This window comes from Artemia franciscana, chromosome 1 (genome assembly GCF_032884065.1).
Source record: "Artemia franciscana chromosome 1, ASM3288406v1, whole genome shotgun sequence".
Lineage (NCBI taxonomy): Eukaryota > Metazoa > Arthropoda > Branchiopoda > Anostraca > Artemiidae > Artemia > Artemia franciscana.
In genome coordinates, this window is record NC_088863.1 from 74,304 (window position 1) to 89,030 (window position 14,727).

General features: G+C 34.8%; 1 protein-coding gene across 2 annotated transcripts in view; it reads right to left on the minus strand.

Annotated features, from left to right (window-relative positions):
• Positions 1-1,393: 1,393 nt before the first annotated feature.
• Positions 1,394-14,727, minus strand: part of LOC136043069 (phosphoenolpyruvate carboxykinase [GTP]-like) — a 42,379-nt gene continuing 29,045 nt past the window's right edge. Inside the window, exons 3-4 of one of the 2 annotated variants that reach the window (XM_065728070.1) lie at positions 8,498-8,652; positions 1,394-2,427 (exon numbers count right to left, since the gene is read on the minus strand). In XM_065728070.1, the coding sequence (XP_065584142.1) occupies positions 2,353-2,427; positions 8,498-8,652 (230 nt within the window). In that variant the 3' untranslated portion in view covers positions 1,394-2,352. Of the gene's footprint in view, positions 2,428-8,497; positions 8,659-14,727 lie in introns of both variants that reach the window. The other variant, XM_065728019.1, reaches the window with a different exon arrangement.

Consider the following 14,727-nt stretch of genomic DNA (forward strand, 5'->3'; position numbering starts at 1 on the left):
GCTTTTGATGAGTATCAGAAAACTTGATGCATCTCATATATAAGGAATAAGCATAACAAGCCAATTACTTTGATGTATCTATTGATGTTAAAATTCCGTTTTTAGAGTTTCGGTTATCATAGAACCGTGTCGCTCCTTACTTACATTTTGTTACCACGAACTGTTTGAAAAAAAAAAATCTGAGTTTTTCTCTGATTCCAGTTATGCATCAAATGAAATGAAAACAACTTGGGGATAGGAAGGACAAAAATGTTGTCAAGTGATAAAGATGACTTGTCATTGTCCCTGAACTGCCGAACTAAACCAAAGACGCTCTTCAGAAAACTAGGAGGATGTGAATTTATCCCCTGACCCTCCGTCATTTTTCTGAATATATTTGAACTATGTGTATGTTCACGGGGGGAGGGGGTTAAGAGAAGCCCTCTTATTATGACAGTGATAGTTTTAATTAGAAACGTCAGTTTCCAAAAGTCAAAGCTATATATTTAAAGCTTACAGCTAAGAGTAAAGAGAGCTGGTTTGAATGAGTTGACAGCCTCTCCCTTACTTCTGAAAGTTATATTTCATTCTGAAAAGCAATTACGCTAAACTGAGCCTTTTTACGAAGTTAAAGGGCGAAGTTAATACGTAAGTTAAACTATAATTTGAAGGCGGAGGGGGATTAGCTCCTCACATTTAAGATAGTCCTGAAAATGATGATCAAGAACGGATTGTATCATAGCTTGAAAGTTAAGTATGTTCATGGATTTGTTAAGTGGGGGGTAACGCCTTCTCTACTTAAATCTTTACGCTAAAGTCTGATTGTTTACCCATTAAGTTCAAGACTAAAGCATGAACAAAAGATCAATATATTTTTTTTTAACTGTGCCTTTTGAATTGAATGCTTTTTTACTTGCATACGCTTTAAACGAAAATATATATGGCCCAGATGCTTTTGAAAAGTTTTATTTACTGTTAAATGTCGAGTGTATTATTTACCATGTGTAAAAATCAAAACATTTGGGATAACCAATTGACCTTTTTTCACTGTAAAAGAGTTTTAGTGAATTACTTGTTAAAGTTTGACGGCAAAAACTGAGATTTAATGGGGGATTGCTACCTTTCTCATTTAAGCGTTTACTTTTGCTCATTTCAATATTTGTGTTACTTTTGGCTGTTTTTTTTAAGTTTCAAGTTTTGATGTAGGTATATAAATTTTATGTATTATGCCCGACATGTGTTAATTTGACAAAAATGGTGCAAAAAATCCTCTACAACATGCAATTTTTTTGGTTTGAAATACTACTTCAAGTTTTTGAGGTAGTGTAAAATACTTTGTGTAGTAATTTGAATAGACATTTAGGGCTTTTAGTAACTAACGATCTTTAATTACAAAAAGATAAAACCGAAGTCATAAGATCAACAGAGTTTTACTTGAACACATTAAAATTCAAAATAATAGTTGTCTTATCGAAAGAACCAATTTTATAAAATATCCACACAGAAGGTATGTATAAAGACTATTGCATTGGTAAAAAGGAATCAAACAGTTACACTAACAACAAAACCATTGTCATATATCCCCAAAATTTGTTGCCATTTTTCTGTAGCCAAGAGTTGGAAACCTTGTAAAGCAAAGCACAGGTCTATGTTGACTGTATTGCAACAAACAAATTGCAAGTAAAAACATCATTTATAAAACAGAATTTGTCCAAACCAATAAACGCGACGGAACACCGCTTGCCACTTGCTCTGACTCATAATTAAACTTTTCGAAAGCTTATATGTTTAAAGTAACTCAGGTCAAGTTCGAACTCCTACATATCCTTTGGTCACATTATGCTAGAAGATAAGCAAGATAAAATTCAACAGTCTTTTTTACAACTTCAAAGATATATTATTTTCTTTTGATAATATTGGCACAAAACTTCACACTCGACTTTCGAGGCACCAGAAATCGTTATGCTAGAAGATAAGCAAGATAAAATTCAACAGTCTTTTTTACAACTTCAAAGATATGTTATTTTCTTTTGATAATATAGGCACAAAACTTCACACTCGACTTTCGAGGCACCGGAAATCGTGCCCCATGGGGTTGTGTCATCCATAAAATAAATGGGAATTGCTAGTTCTTGCAAAGCTTCTTGGTTGACTAAACTGCTGCCTTTACAGCGTAGATATATTAGGAGAAGGAGCTCAAATCTGGGGAACTCGGAGGAGGAACAAGTGTCAGATCAATATCATTGTCTACATCAAGAAGATCGTCATTAAAACCATGGAGTGACAGGTCTGTTGATAAAGTATTTTGGTTCTGACTCGATTCACTTTTCTTGCCCTCCTCAGACAATTTTCGTTTGTACCAAAAGCGCCCAATCAAAAGACCCAAAAAGAGGACCACACCAAAAGCCACACCAAGTGACAGATATAGGACAAACTTTTCATGATTTTCTGAAATGAAAATAAATTAATTTTTGGATATATTAAAACTGAAAAAAGACTGATAAATTTAATGACAACGAAGACTATTGTATTGGAACCTCAGGGTGAACTTGGGAAATTTAAGGAAATCGGAGAATTTAAAGCAGCAAGCAAGGAAAAAATTCTGCTTTAGAGATAAATGAAAAGTCAATTTTGGAAAAAACAGAGACTTTTTACGTTGATTCAAGGACTAAATTTTGACACTATTTTAAAAGTTTTTATGCCTAGCTCAAGATGGGGAACGTAATTGACTCTCTGCTAGCAGTATTACTAAATATCTTTTTTTTAAAGTTGGCCTTTCTTTAATACTTAAGTTCTTTAAAATATTGAAATACAAAGAGTCTAAGAACATTCTTTAATGTAAAATTGATGGTAGATAAGATTTTTAGTGACTATAGTTTGGCATAATGATATTTAGAGTTTTTTTTAATTGTTTGAGACACCATAACTCAACCAAAAAACCTAAAGACTAACGTAACTGATTCAACAATATCTATGAGCGCTTAAAAATAAAACGATCAAAATCTTCAATTTAGAATGTAAAACCCTATCAGAAATATTTAATAAAAACAAAATTTCTTGGAAAAATACTGAGCTCAAATAACCTAAAACCGAGCCATAAAAGTATTAATTTCGGTTGAATGTTAAAAGTTTTTTTATTTGTCGAAAAACTAGGTTGTATTGCACTAGTCCAGCATATATTTGTAGGCTAAATAAAACAACGACGTATATTAGATGACTTAATCACTAGGAAATTTCTGCGTTTGATATAAGAGAAAAAATGCAGATACATGCAGAAAAGAGCAAGTTATTGTGAACTTAGATCGAAGGTTTAACTCTAGTCCAAAAGATGCATCAGATGCACAGTCAAATTATTATAAACTCTGTGTAGCAGTTCCCTGGATAGGAATTTCAACCAGCTCAGAAGAGCCGGCTCTTGTAAATGTGACAACTAATAAAAAAAAAAAAAAAACAAAAAAACAAGAAAAACCTGTAAAACAGCTTGAGTGTTTAATAATTAAAAGCATAACTAGGAAATGAAACAACAACAAACAATAGAAAGTTAATAAATCTCAATTTGTTTCTGCAGTAAAGGGCAGCAAAGACGTGAACAAATGTAAGCTAAAAATTGAAATTAAAAAAGAAAATAAGAAAAATAAGCAATTTTACGTACGGCATCAGTCTTTAGAACAGACCTGATAACAGACAAAATGCTACAAATACTATTATTGGAAACTCATCTCAGCCCTAGGCTACCTCAGGCTTATAGCTAAAAGTACTCTTCCTCCAGCCCAAATAATGCTGAGCTTATGATCTCACCTCATTCAATTAGAAGACGGTCTGAGTCAAGACTGGCCATAGATGGATTAAAAACATGATTTTGGCCTGCAATCATCCTTCACTCGTGGAACCTGTCATACCTGTTCAAACTATTCTTTCACTCTAGCATAAAAATTGGGACTCAACTATGTTCTTATAACTGCTTGCCATTTGATATGCCATCAATGAAAAAAGCTATCAGATTTTTTTTATTTTATTTTCGTGGCCTCCACGTTTCAAGACCATACTTGAACACTTCCCTGTGCCTTCTCTCTTCTAATCTCAAGTCGAAGACTTATCTTCCTGTTCTTCGAAACCTTTTCAACTGCATAAACGCACAATGTATCTTATTCATTCAATTTTTCATATCTTCACTGCATCCATCATCCATAATAACAATTGTGCCTATTTACTACACCCTTGCACCGACCCCTAAACCTGTTTTCCTGGAGTTGTCTTTTGATACTGGATGGTTGAAAATATTAAAGAACATCATAAATGTTCTGTAACGCTTTTTCTAATGAAAGTAAAGATCGAAATTAAAACTCAAAACACCAAAACTATTCCATTTATGAGAGAGGCTATCTTCTTCTCAACCCCTCGGTCTTTACAAAAAGTCTAAAAGCTGTTTACTGTTTCAAAAATATTTCTTATTCCAGGTACATGACCTTTGTGATTGAACATTATTGTTTGATAAAGATTGTTTCCTAAATAAAAATTCCGTTGAATAAATCAATTATTTATACTACAAATCTGTCGACCCACCAGCTCTTCTTCAGAATAAAAAAAAAACTAGTTTTTTTTAACTGAAAGTAAGGAGCGACATTAAAACTTAAAACGAACAGAAATTACTCCTTGTATGAAAGGGGCTGCTACCTTCTCGGCGCCCCGCTCTATACGCTAAAGTTTGACTCTTTCTCTCAATTCTACTTTATTAAACAGTAAAAAACTTTAGCGTAAAGAGCAGGGTGTTGAGAAGGAAGCAGCCACTTTCATACACGGAGTAATTTCTGTTCGTTTTAAGTTATAATAACGCTCCTTACTTTCAGTTAAAAATACTAGTTTTTTGTTATATTTAATTTCTGAACGTTTTTGAATTAATACATGTTTGATTTTGGCTCTCCGCACATAAATTATTAAAATGAAATTTGCATATTAATTCTTTTTTTGACTAAATGCCTTTCTCTTAGTTTTCATCAAACGATTTTGAGATATAAGGGGTGGGGATGGAGGCTTAGTTGCCTTCCAAATTTTTGGTTACTTAAAAAGGCAACTAGAACTTTGAATTTTTAACGAACGTTTTTATTAGTAAAAAATATACGCAACTTAAGAATTAACTTACGTAACAAACTTCTATATTCTTATATTTTTATTATGTATATGAAGGGTTTGTGCCATCGTTAATACCTCGCTCTTTACACTAAAGCTTAAGTTTTGTCCCAATTCTTTAAGAATGACCCCCAAATCAGAAAGGCCGTAAAATATATATTTGAAATTACTAAAGATACTTTAGCATAAAGAGCGAGATATTTAGGAGGAAAAGAACCCCTCATATTCGTAATAATCTCTTTTCGTTTTAAGTGTTAATGCTACTCCTTACTTTCTATTGAAAAACCTCTTTCATATTTATTTTTCATTGTTTTTTTTTATATAGTAACGCTAGAAAATCTTGCGCTCTTTTCATTGAATTTCTCTTCCCTATTAAATATTCCTCCAAGGACAGATCCTCCCACATAGCCCCCCCTCCCCTCAACCCCCCCAACCAAAAAAAACTGAAAACGTCTGTACACTTCCCAATAACCATTACTGTATGTAAAAATTAAATTAAAAAAAAAAACAAGTTTTTTAACTGAAAGTAAGGAGCGACATTAAAAACGAACAGAAATTACTCCGTGTATGAAAGGGGCTTTTCCTCCTCAACGCCCCGCTCTTTACGCTACAGTTTTTTTTTACTGTTTTAAGAAGAAGAGTTAAGAGAAAGAGTCAAACTTTAGCGTAAAGAGCGGGGCGTTGAGGAGGAAAAGCCCCTTTCATATACGGAGTAATTTCTGTTCGTTTTAAGTTTTAATGTCGCTCCTTACTTTCAGTTAAAAAACTTGTTTTTTTTTAAATTAATTTCTGAACATTTTTGAATTAACGCATGTTTGGACTTTGACTGTCCGCAGAGGAATAATTAAAACCAAATTTACATATTTATTTTTTTTGGCTAAATGGCTTTCTCATGGTTTTGATCGAATGATTTTGAGAAAAAAAGGAGCGGGGAGGAAGCCTAGTTGCCCTCCGATTTTTAGGTTACTTAAAAAGGCAACTAGAACTTTTAATTTTTTACGTATGTTTTGATTAGCAAAAGATACACATAACTTATAAATTAGATTACGTAACAAACTTTTGTATTCTCATGTTTTTGTTACATATATGAGGTTCACCCCCTCGTCAGTACCTCGCTCTTTACACTAAAACTTAAGTTTTGTCCCAATTCATTAAGAATGACCCCTGAATCACAAAAGCCGTAGAATCAATAGTTAAAATTACTAAAAATACTTTAGCGTAAAGGGCGAGGTATTAGGAGGAGGTGAGCCCCTCATATACGTAATAATTTCTGTTCGTTTTAAGTTTTAATACTGCTCCTTACTTCCAGTTGAAAAAACTTTTCAAATTTATTTTTTCATTGTCTTTTTTTATTAAATAATACTAGAAAATCCTGCTCTCCCTTCATGGAAATTTCCTCCATGACAAATTCCTCGATGGAAAGTTCCCCAACATATCCCCCTCTTCTCAACCCCTCCCCCAACCAAAAAATCCCCTTGAAAATGTTTGTACACTTCCCAATAGCCATTACTATATGTAAACACTGGTCAAGGTGTGTGGCTTGTAGCCCCTCCCACGGGGACTGTGGGGGAGTAAGTCGTCCCTAAAGACATAGTTATAAGGTCTTCGACTACGTTGAATAAAATGGCTATCTCAGAATTTTCATCCGTTGACTTTGGGAAAATAATTAGCGTGGGAGGGGGCCTAGGTATCCTCCAGTTTTTTTGGTCACTAGAACTTTTCATTTCCGTTAGAATCAGCCCTCTTGCAACATTCTAGGACCACTGGGTCGATACGATCACCCCTGGAAAAAAAAAACAACAAAAAAACAAACAAATAAACACGCATCCGTGATCTGCCTTCTGGCAAAAAAAACTAAATTCTACATTTTTGTAGATAGGAGCTTGAAACTTCTACAATAGGGTTCTCTGATACGCTGAATCTGATGATGTGATTCTTGGTACATACATTCAGATACATTCATGCAGCTGGTAATTCAGCTTATGTATCTACTTGACAAGACAGCAACTAAGGTCGCAGAGGGCGACAGCACTGTTAAGCAAAAACAGCTAATTAACGTCACTATGATAGTTGAGGGTAAAACCTCTGATTGAAAGAGAAATTTCTCCGAGGGCAATTTAAATAGCAACAAAGACCTCACAGCCTTTCCGTCACAAACACCAAAAACAAGAAGGACAATAGGTAATTTCTCAAGACAGAGGGAAACAAATTATAATGAATATTTCGGCCCTATGTCCAAGGGCCGTCCTCAGCAATGCAAAAATATATAAGAAGAAACAACTTGCAACAGAATAAAATCAATGAAACTAAAATAACAAATTTTCAAAACAGTCCCAGCATCCTTACCTCAGCGAAGTTCAACCAGGACTCATTCACTCTAATATTCATTCTAATTTGTTTCCCACTGTCTTGAGAAATTCCCTATTGTTCTTCTTGGTTTTGGTGTTTGCGAAGAAAATTTCTTGAAAAAAAGACCCGTTTGAATGTCTATCTAAAATAAACTATACTTGTAATGCACTTTGTCGATTTTGCGCATTTTTCAAAAAGGAAGCGTGTATCCATTTCAAACCAAATGCTCCCGGCGGGAAAAATATATTTCTCAAATATGATCCGAAACAGAAGCGAACCGTAAACATACTCCTGTGAAAAGCCAAGTTTAATTGCATATCATCAATTAATGGATGATCCCATAAATCGATAGATGCCAAAAACCGAAAAATTTACCTTTTTATGCCACTGTTTTTCAATGGTTTTCGAGAAGTGAGTTTTTCTTATTGTGGGGGGGCTTTTTATGAAACCAATAAATATTCCAATAGAGATAGGTCCTTTTATTAGAAACCTATTGCTATTTTGACGAAACAGTCATCATAATCAGTAGAGAAACTAAAGTATGAAAATTAAAACAAACCATATTTAAAGAAAACAAAATAATAATTCCCAGGTCACAGCAAGTTTCCGATTTATTTGCTTAGAGGGTTATAACTGGGTTCATTTGGTCCGTCATAGGATCGAGAGGCAGTGTGGTCATAGGACCGAGAGGCAGTGTGGTCTTGGAAAAATACCAATGCACAATTGTTCATACACACAGACGAATTACGCTTTCTGTGAGAGCCCTTGACCGGTTTTCGGTTTCGCAAAATCATTTATATGCACCCGACATAAATGGATGAAGCAGATGCATGAGCCATCTATAAAAAAGCTACACATTACAAAACGTTCGCCTTTTCACTAAAATGTACCTGTTTCATCAAGGAATTAGGTCATGGTTATCCTTGTGACTTATCTGTGACCAAACAGTGAGGATGGTTAATATACCTTTTCCTTTTACTTTGCTGTAGCCGAATACTGCAAAACACTTCTTAATTTATGAGGTGTATAAAATCTAGCTTACCTCACCAAGCCAGGAGGTAATTGAAACATCGGGTGAAACCTCTTTTTCCATACCTTCCCAAAAGACACCACCATCTGAGGTTTTGACAACGTTAGTGAATATTGTATTCTTTTCACAGGTTTTCATTGCACTGGTATTGGTTTCCATGTTTGTGCCTAAAACTAAGTATATTTGTAAATTTAAATTTAAAAATGTAAATTAAGTATATTACAAATTTAGAAAATTACAAATTTGTAAGTTAAGTATATTTGAAAATAAAACCGTACGTAATAACCTAAAAAAAAACAACAACAAACTAATGGCTTACAAAAGTTTTGAACACAAAATTATTGCTAAGAAATGAATAGATAGAATAAAGGGATGATCATTGTATTTCAGAATCTTTAACAGTTAGTAACGTAAGCTCAATAGATTTCATACTTATATAAATTATTATTTTTCATTAGATAAATATTACATGATTGGTAAATATTATGAACTAACAACTAACTAATAATTATAAATATCAATACTTATTAATTTTAATTATTTGATAAATTTAATAATTATTACGATTGAATAAGGCATCGCATCCGGAAAATGTATGAGAAATTTGTACGCCAACCCCCTGACGATATAACTTAAATTTATAAAACGTTACGGTAAACACGTCGTAGTTGCAGCGGTAGCTGTAATATAGTAAAGGGCGAACATGGGCCCATAGTAACTCAACATTAATTATTTTGAAAAAAAAAAGGATTTAAGTAAGAAGTGTACCATTGGAATCACTAGGATCGAAAATACTGTACAGAAAATTACAGCCCTCAGGCTTGAACAATTAGGAAAATTAATTGCTTGCATAGGTAGCACTGATGTTGTCTTTATTCCGTTTTTCCCCTAGGCTGCGAGTGGGGCACTGGAAAATCCTACAGAGCTGTTTAAAGGCTCATTTTAAAGAAAATTGCAATTTCTAGTGCCTTTCAGAATGAACAAAAAATAATTAAACAAAATCAATTTCTTGACAATAAACTGCATTTCAAACAGTTCGTGGTAATCAAACAGTTCGTGGTAACGAACTGTAGTAAGGAGTGACCCGGCTCAATGGTAAACGAAACTAAAACACGGAATTTTGATGCTAAAAGATACATCAAAATAATTGGATTTTCATGCTGATTCTAAATGTATAAGTTTCAGCAAATTTAGTCTTTGTTATCAAAAATTACGAGCCTGAGAAAATTTGCCTTATTTTGGAAAATAGGCGGAAACACACCTTAAAAGTCATAGAATCTTAACGAAGATCATACCATCGCATTCGGCGTATCAGAGAACCCTATAGCAAAATCTTCAAGCTCCTATCTACAAAAATGTGGAATTTCGTATTTTTTGCCAGAAGGCAAATCACGGGTGCGTGTTAATTTTTTTTTCCCAGGGGTCATCGTATCGACCAAGTGGTCTTAGAATGTCGCAAGAGAGCTCATTCTGACGGAAATGAAAAGTTCTAGTGGCCTTTTTAAGTGACCAAAAAAATTGAAGGGCACCTAGGCCCCCTCCCACGCTCATTTTTTCCCAGAGTCAATATATCAAAATTTTTAGATAGCCATTTTGTTCCACATAGTCGAAAACCATAATAACTATGTCTTTAGGAATGACTTACTCCCCTAAAAAAACTGACGGAAATGAAAAGTTCTAGTGCCCTTTTTAAGTGACCAAAAAAATTGGAGGGCACCTAGGCCCACTCCCACGCTCATTTTTTCCCAAAGTCAACATATCAAAATTTTTAGACAGTCATTTTGTTCCATATAGTCGAAAACCATAATAACCATGTCTTTAGGAATGACTTACTCCCCTATGATCCCTGGGGGAGGGGCTGCAAGTTACAAACTTTGAACAGTGTTTACATACGGCAATGGTTATTGGGAAGTGTACAGACGTTTTCAGGAGGATTTTTCTGGTTTGGGGGTGAGGTTGAGGGAAAGGAGCTACATGGGAGGATCTTTCCTTGGAGGAATGTCATGGGGGAAGAAAAATTCAATGAAAAGGGCGCAGGATTTTCTACCATTACTATAAAAAAAACAGTGAAAAAATAAAGATGAAAACTTTTTTCAATTGAAAGTAAGGAGTAACATTGAAACTTAAAACAAACAGAGATTATTACGCATATGAAGGGTTCTAAAAATACTTTAGCCTAAAGAACGAGGTATTTAGGAGGAGATAAATACCTCGCTCTTTATGCTAAAGTATTTTTAGTAATTATACTATTCATCATTCTAATTCAATGAAACTATTCATTCTACGGCCTTTCTAATTCAGGGGTCATTCTTCAAGAATTGGGACAAAACTTACGATTTAGTGTAAAGAGCGAGGTATTAACGAGGGTACAAACCCCATCGTATTTCTTAATATTGTCTGATCAAAACTAAGAGAAAGTCATTTAGCCAAAAAAAGAAATAATATACAAATTTCCTTTTAATAATTTATGTGCGGAGAGCCAAAATCAAACATGCATTGATTCAAAAACTTTCAGAAATTAAATAAAAAAAAAAACAACTAATTTTTCTAACTGAAAGTAAGGAGCGACATTAAAACTTAAAAAGAACAGAAATTACTCCGTATATGAAATGGGTTGTCCCCTCTGCAATCCCTCGCTCTTTACGCTAAAGTTTGACTCTTTGCCAAAATTCTACTTTTGAAAAGCCCCCCTCTTTACACCCTTTTTTCTCTAAAAAATAGCATTAGAAAGCGGAACTGAACACCGTTTTTCATATAGCTTACTATTTAAGAAAGGGGTCAGTCTGCTGAGTACCCAAAACATTCCGTAGACAATTTCTCTGGAAAGTTTCTAGCAAATTCTCCGTTTTTCGGAGTGCCAGCGCCTCAGGACCATATTTGATAACTGTCATTACTGTAGCTTCCAATATTCTAATCTTGGTTCGCATACTTATCTTCTTATTTTTCCAAACTTTTCCAACTGTGAAAAACACCCTTGGCCTTGGCTTTTCTACTATTAACATTTTCTTACTAGTAATACTACCTAGGCAAGTGAAGCAACCGATTTGATCGATCTTTTCGTTACCTAGCATCACCTTCACTAATTCCTACCATTAGCGAATTAGTCTTCTTGACATAAATTTTCTATTCCATTTTTGCATCCTGAGCTTGCACCCTAAAGCCTCCACAAATGCTTTCTTTTTGCTTAAATTGTGTTGCGAGAGCAATACTTTGGTTTTGTCCCCGTTTTTTTTTCCTATTCCGCCAATGTTAGCTTATTCCTGGAAACTGGTAAGGGTCTAACCTGTGCGGTTCTTACGGAAAGTGTGGACCTCAGGCCGGATTGATAAACATGCCATTACATTTTGGAAAGCTCCACAGAACTCTTACCTGGGGCCAAAAAGGATGGTTTTTGCTTATCCACAAGCCAGGGCCTATGGTGTACGAAGTGAAGTTAGGAGAGGTCAGAAGTTAGGAGAGGTCAGTGAAGTTAGGAGAGGTCTATGTCAGAGAGGAGTATCTGAAGTTGTGCAGCCAAGCTTTCGTTTCTTCAAACCATGTTTCTGCTTTCGAGTGGAGAGCTCCGTTCTAGGAGGCAATCAGGCAGGCACCACTTTCAAATTGAAGATGGACTAAAATCTAGAAGTGTTAAATATATGCGGCAGTTACTCGGCCCCACAGCCAATATATCTTCTTTGAGTGATAAATAGAAAAATTTACAGAAGCTAAAAAGCGTTATTTTCTCTGTTCTAGCAGGTAAGCAGGCAGGTTATCCGGCCCAACAGCCAATATATCTTCTTTGAGCGATAAATAGAAAAATTTACAGAAGCTAAAAAGCGTTATTTTCCCACAGGTCCGAAAGTGCTGCCGTGATTTTGGCTGGGTTTATCCTTTGTTTTTTTTCGGACTTGGTATTGAGGTAGAGAAATGTTATCAGATGTACCTCTTAAACTTTAAAAATTATGTCATTGTTAAAGAAATTGGAGCTTATCCTTTGCTCCTTTCTAAGCGGTGACGTTAGAAAGTTGGCCTACGGCAAAAAAACAACAACTTTTGAACTAAGACAGATAGAATTTTTTTTCGACGGCAATCGATAGCTCTTGATGAGCTGATCAAAGTACATGTCATCCATTTTTTGGTACAAAAATTCCTTCATGAAATATATTAGTTTGAAAGTTTCAAGGGGTTGACAACTTCAGTAGTAGGGTACACAATGAAACCAAAAATAAGCCGATACCAATTGTGAGACATGTAGGAGACTTGTAAGGAAAGGTCGGCTGTTAGCTCATAATCATCTTCACCAGTGAGGGGTTTGCAAATTTTGCTATTTGGTGTACCTATTATTTGTTTCCAGTGTATTTGATGGTAAGACGGAGTTGGTTCATGTATGGTATTTTGATCCTGAAAAGTTACGGATAACTTTATAATACCGACTAGATTATATAAGATATTGTTCCAAGTCTTGATGCGTCACGATATCTACGATTGAAAAGGATAAAGTTCAACTGGCTGCAAAATCAATTTAGTCCCTTCTTTCGATATTCTTTTGTTATTATTGTTTTTTCAACGCTGAGGAATAGCCTTTGATCATGTGATTACTGATTGCGTTCTTCTCTGAATATAACATTTTAAAAGCTGCAATAGGCTGACAACTTCAGCGTTTAACCGATAGCAAAGAAACAAAACCAAAGTGTTGCTCTCGCAACACTTTATTGGGCGAAGCCGGACAAAAGTTGCCGCAACACTTCAAGTTGCTCAGGCAACGTAGGTCTAGTTATCATATAGGATACTACTGTGGTGAACTACACCTGACAAGCCTTAAAAAAAACACCATTAGCACCTAAGTTACAAACAAACCTTTATTTGATTTTTCAATTTTTAGCGCTGTTGGCAAAGCTCTTTTCCCTATTTTGAACAATAAATTAATGTCCAAATTTTTCGGACAAGCCCCTTTCTAGATATTGAACCAAACTTGGCTTTGCTTCAATGTATGGCAATATTTATCCAATCTATTTGTCGCTGTTTCTTAATTACTATTAAATAGAAAAAAACAAGCTTTTTTTAAACTGAAAGTAAGGAGTGACATTAAAACTTAAAACGAACAGAAATTATTCCGTATATGAAAGGGGCTGTCCCCTCCTCAACACCCCGCTCTTTACGCTAAATTTTTATTGTTTTAAAAAGTAGAGTTGTGAGAAATAGTCAAGAGTTTATTATTTTAAAAAGTGGAGTTGTGAAAAATAGGCGTAGGAGGGGGGCTAGTTGCCCTCCAATATTTTTCGTCACTTAAAAAGGACACTAGAGCTTTTAATTTGCGTAAAAATGAACCCTCTCACGACATTCTAGAACCACTGGATCGATACTCTCATCCCTGGGAAGAAAAAAACAGACAAACAGATAAACAAATACACACGCATCCGTGATCTTTCTTCTGGTAAAAAAAAAGTTACAAATTCCAAATTTTTGCAGATATGAGCTTGAAACTGCCTCAGTAGGGTTCTCCGATACGCTGAATCTGATGGTGCGATTTCATTCAGATTCTATGACTTTTAGGGGATGTTTCCCCCTTTTTTCAAAAACAGGTCAAATTTTTTCAGGCTCGTAACTTTTAATGGGTAAGACTAAATTTGATGAAACTTATATATTTAAAATCAGCTTAAAAATCTGATTCATTTGATGTATATATTGTTATCAAAATTTCGTGCCAGGTCACTCCTTACTTACAGTGCGTTACCACGAACTGTTTGATATTCTTCCATGCCTCTGCTTAAATGAATCTACCGTTATCATTTACAATTTTGAGCGGTTTTAGAACTGTACATAACTTCCAAAGGTAAAGGTTGGCATTGGATTAGTCAAGTCTTGAAATAGGGTAGACACTAAGGAATGGGCGGGGGTGGTATTACTTGAATTTCATAGGATTTGACATGAAATATGAAAAGAATATGGTGTATTTGTTCTAACATTAATACCACGTCTTAGAAAACACAAACAGAATTGTATCTTTATCTAATCAGTTGCCACAGTGCTGTGGTGAACTGATTCTCCTTCTAACCTGAAGGATTCGAGTTCGTCCCACTCTGTGGTAACAACTAAGTTGAACGTTGCCACTCCAAAACAAATCGATGAGCTGTCGCGAATCAACGAAAAACAAATCAAAATGAATCAACTGTCATTCTCAGAATGACGAACTGAGCCCCATATGTCTTTTCACTTCTTTAGTTTTACTTTTGAGTGCCAAGTTTTAAAATAAAAAATAAATA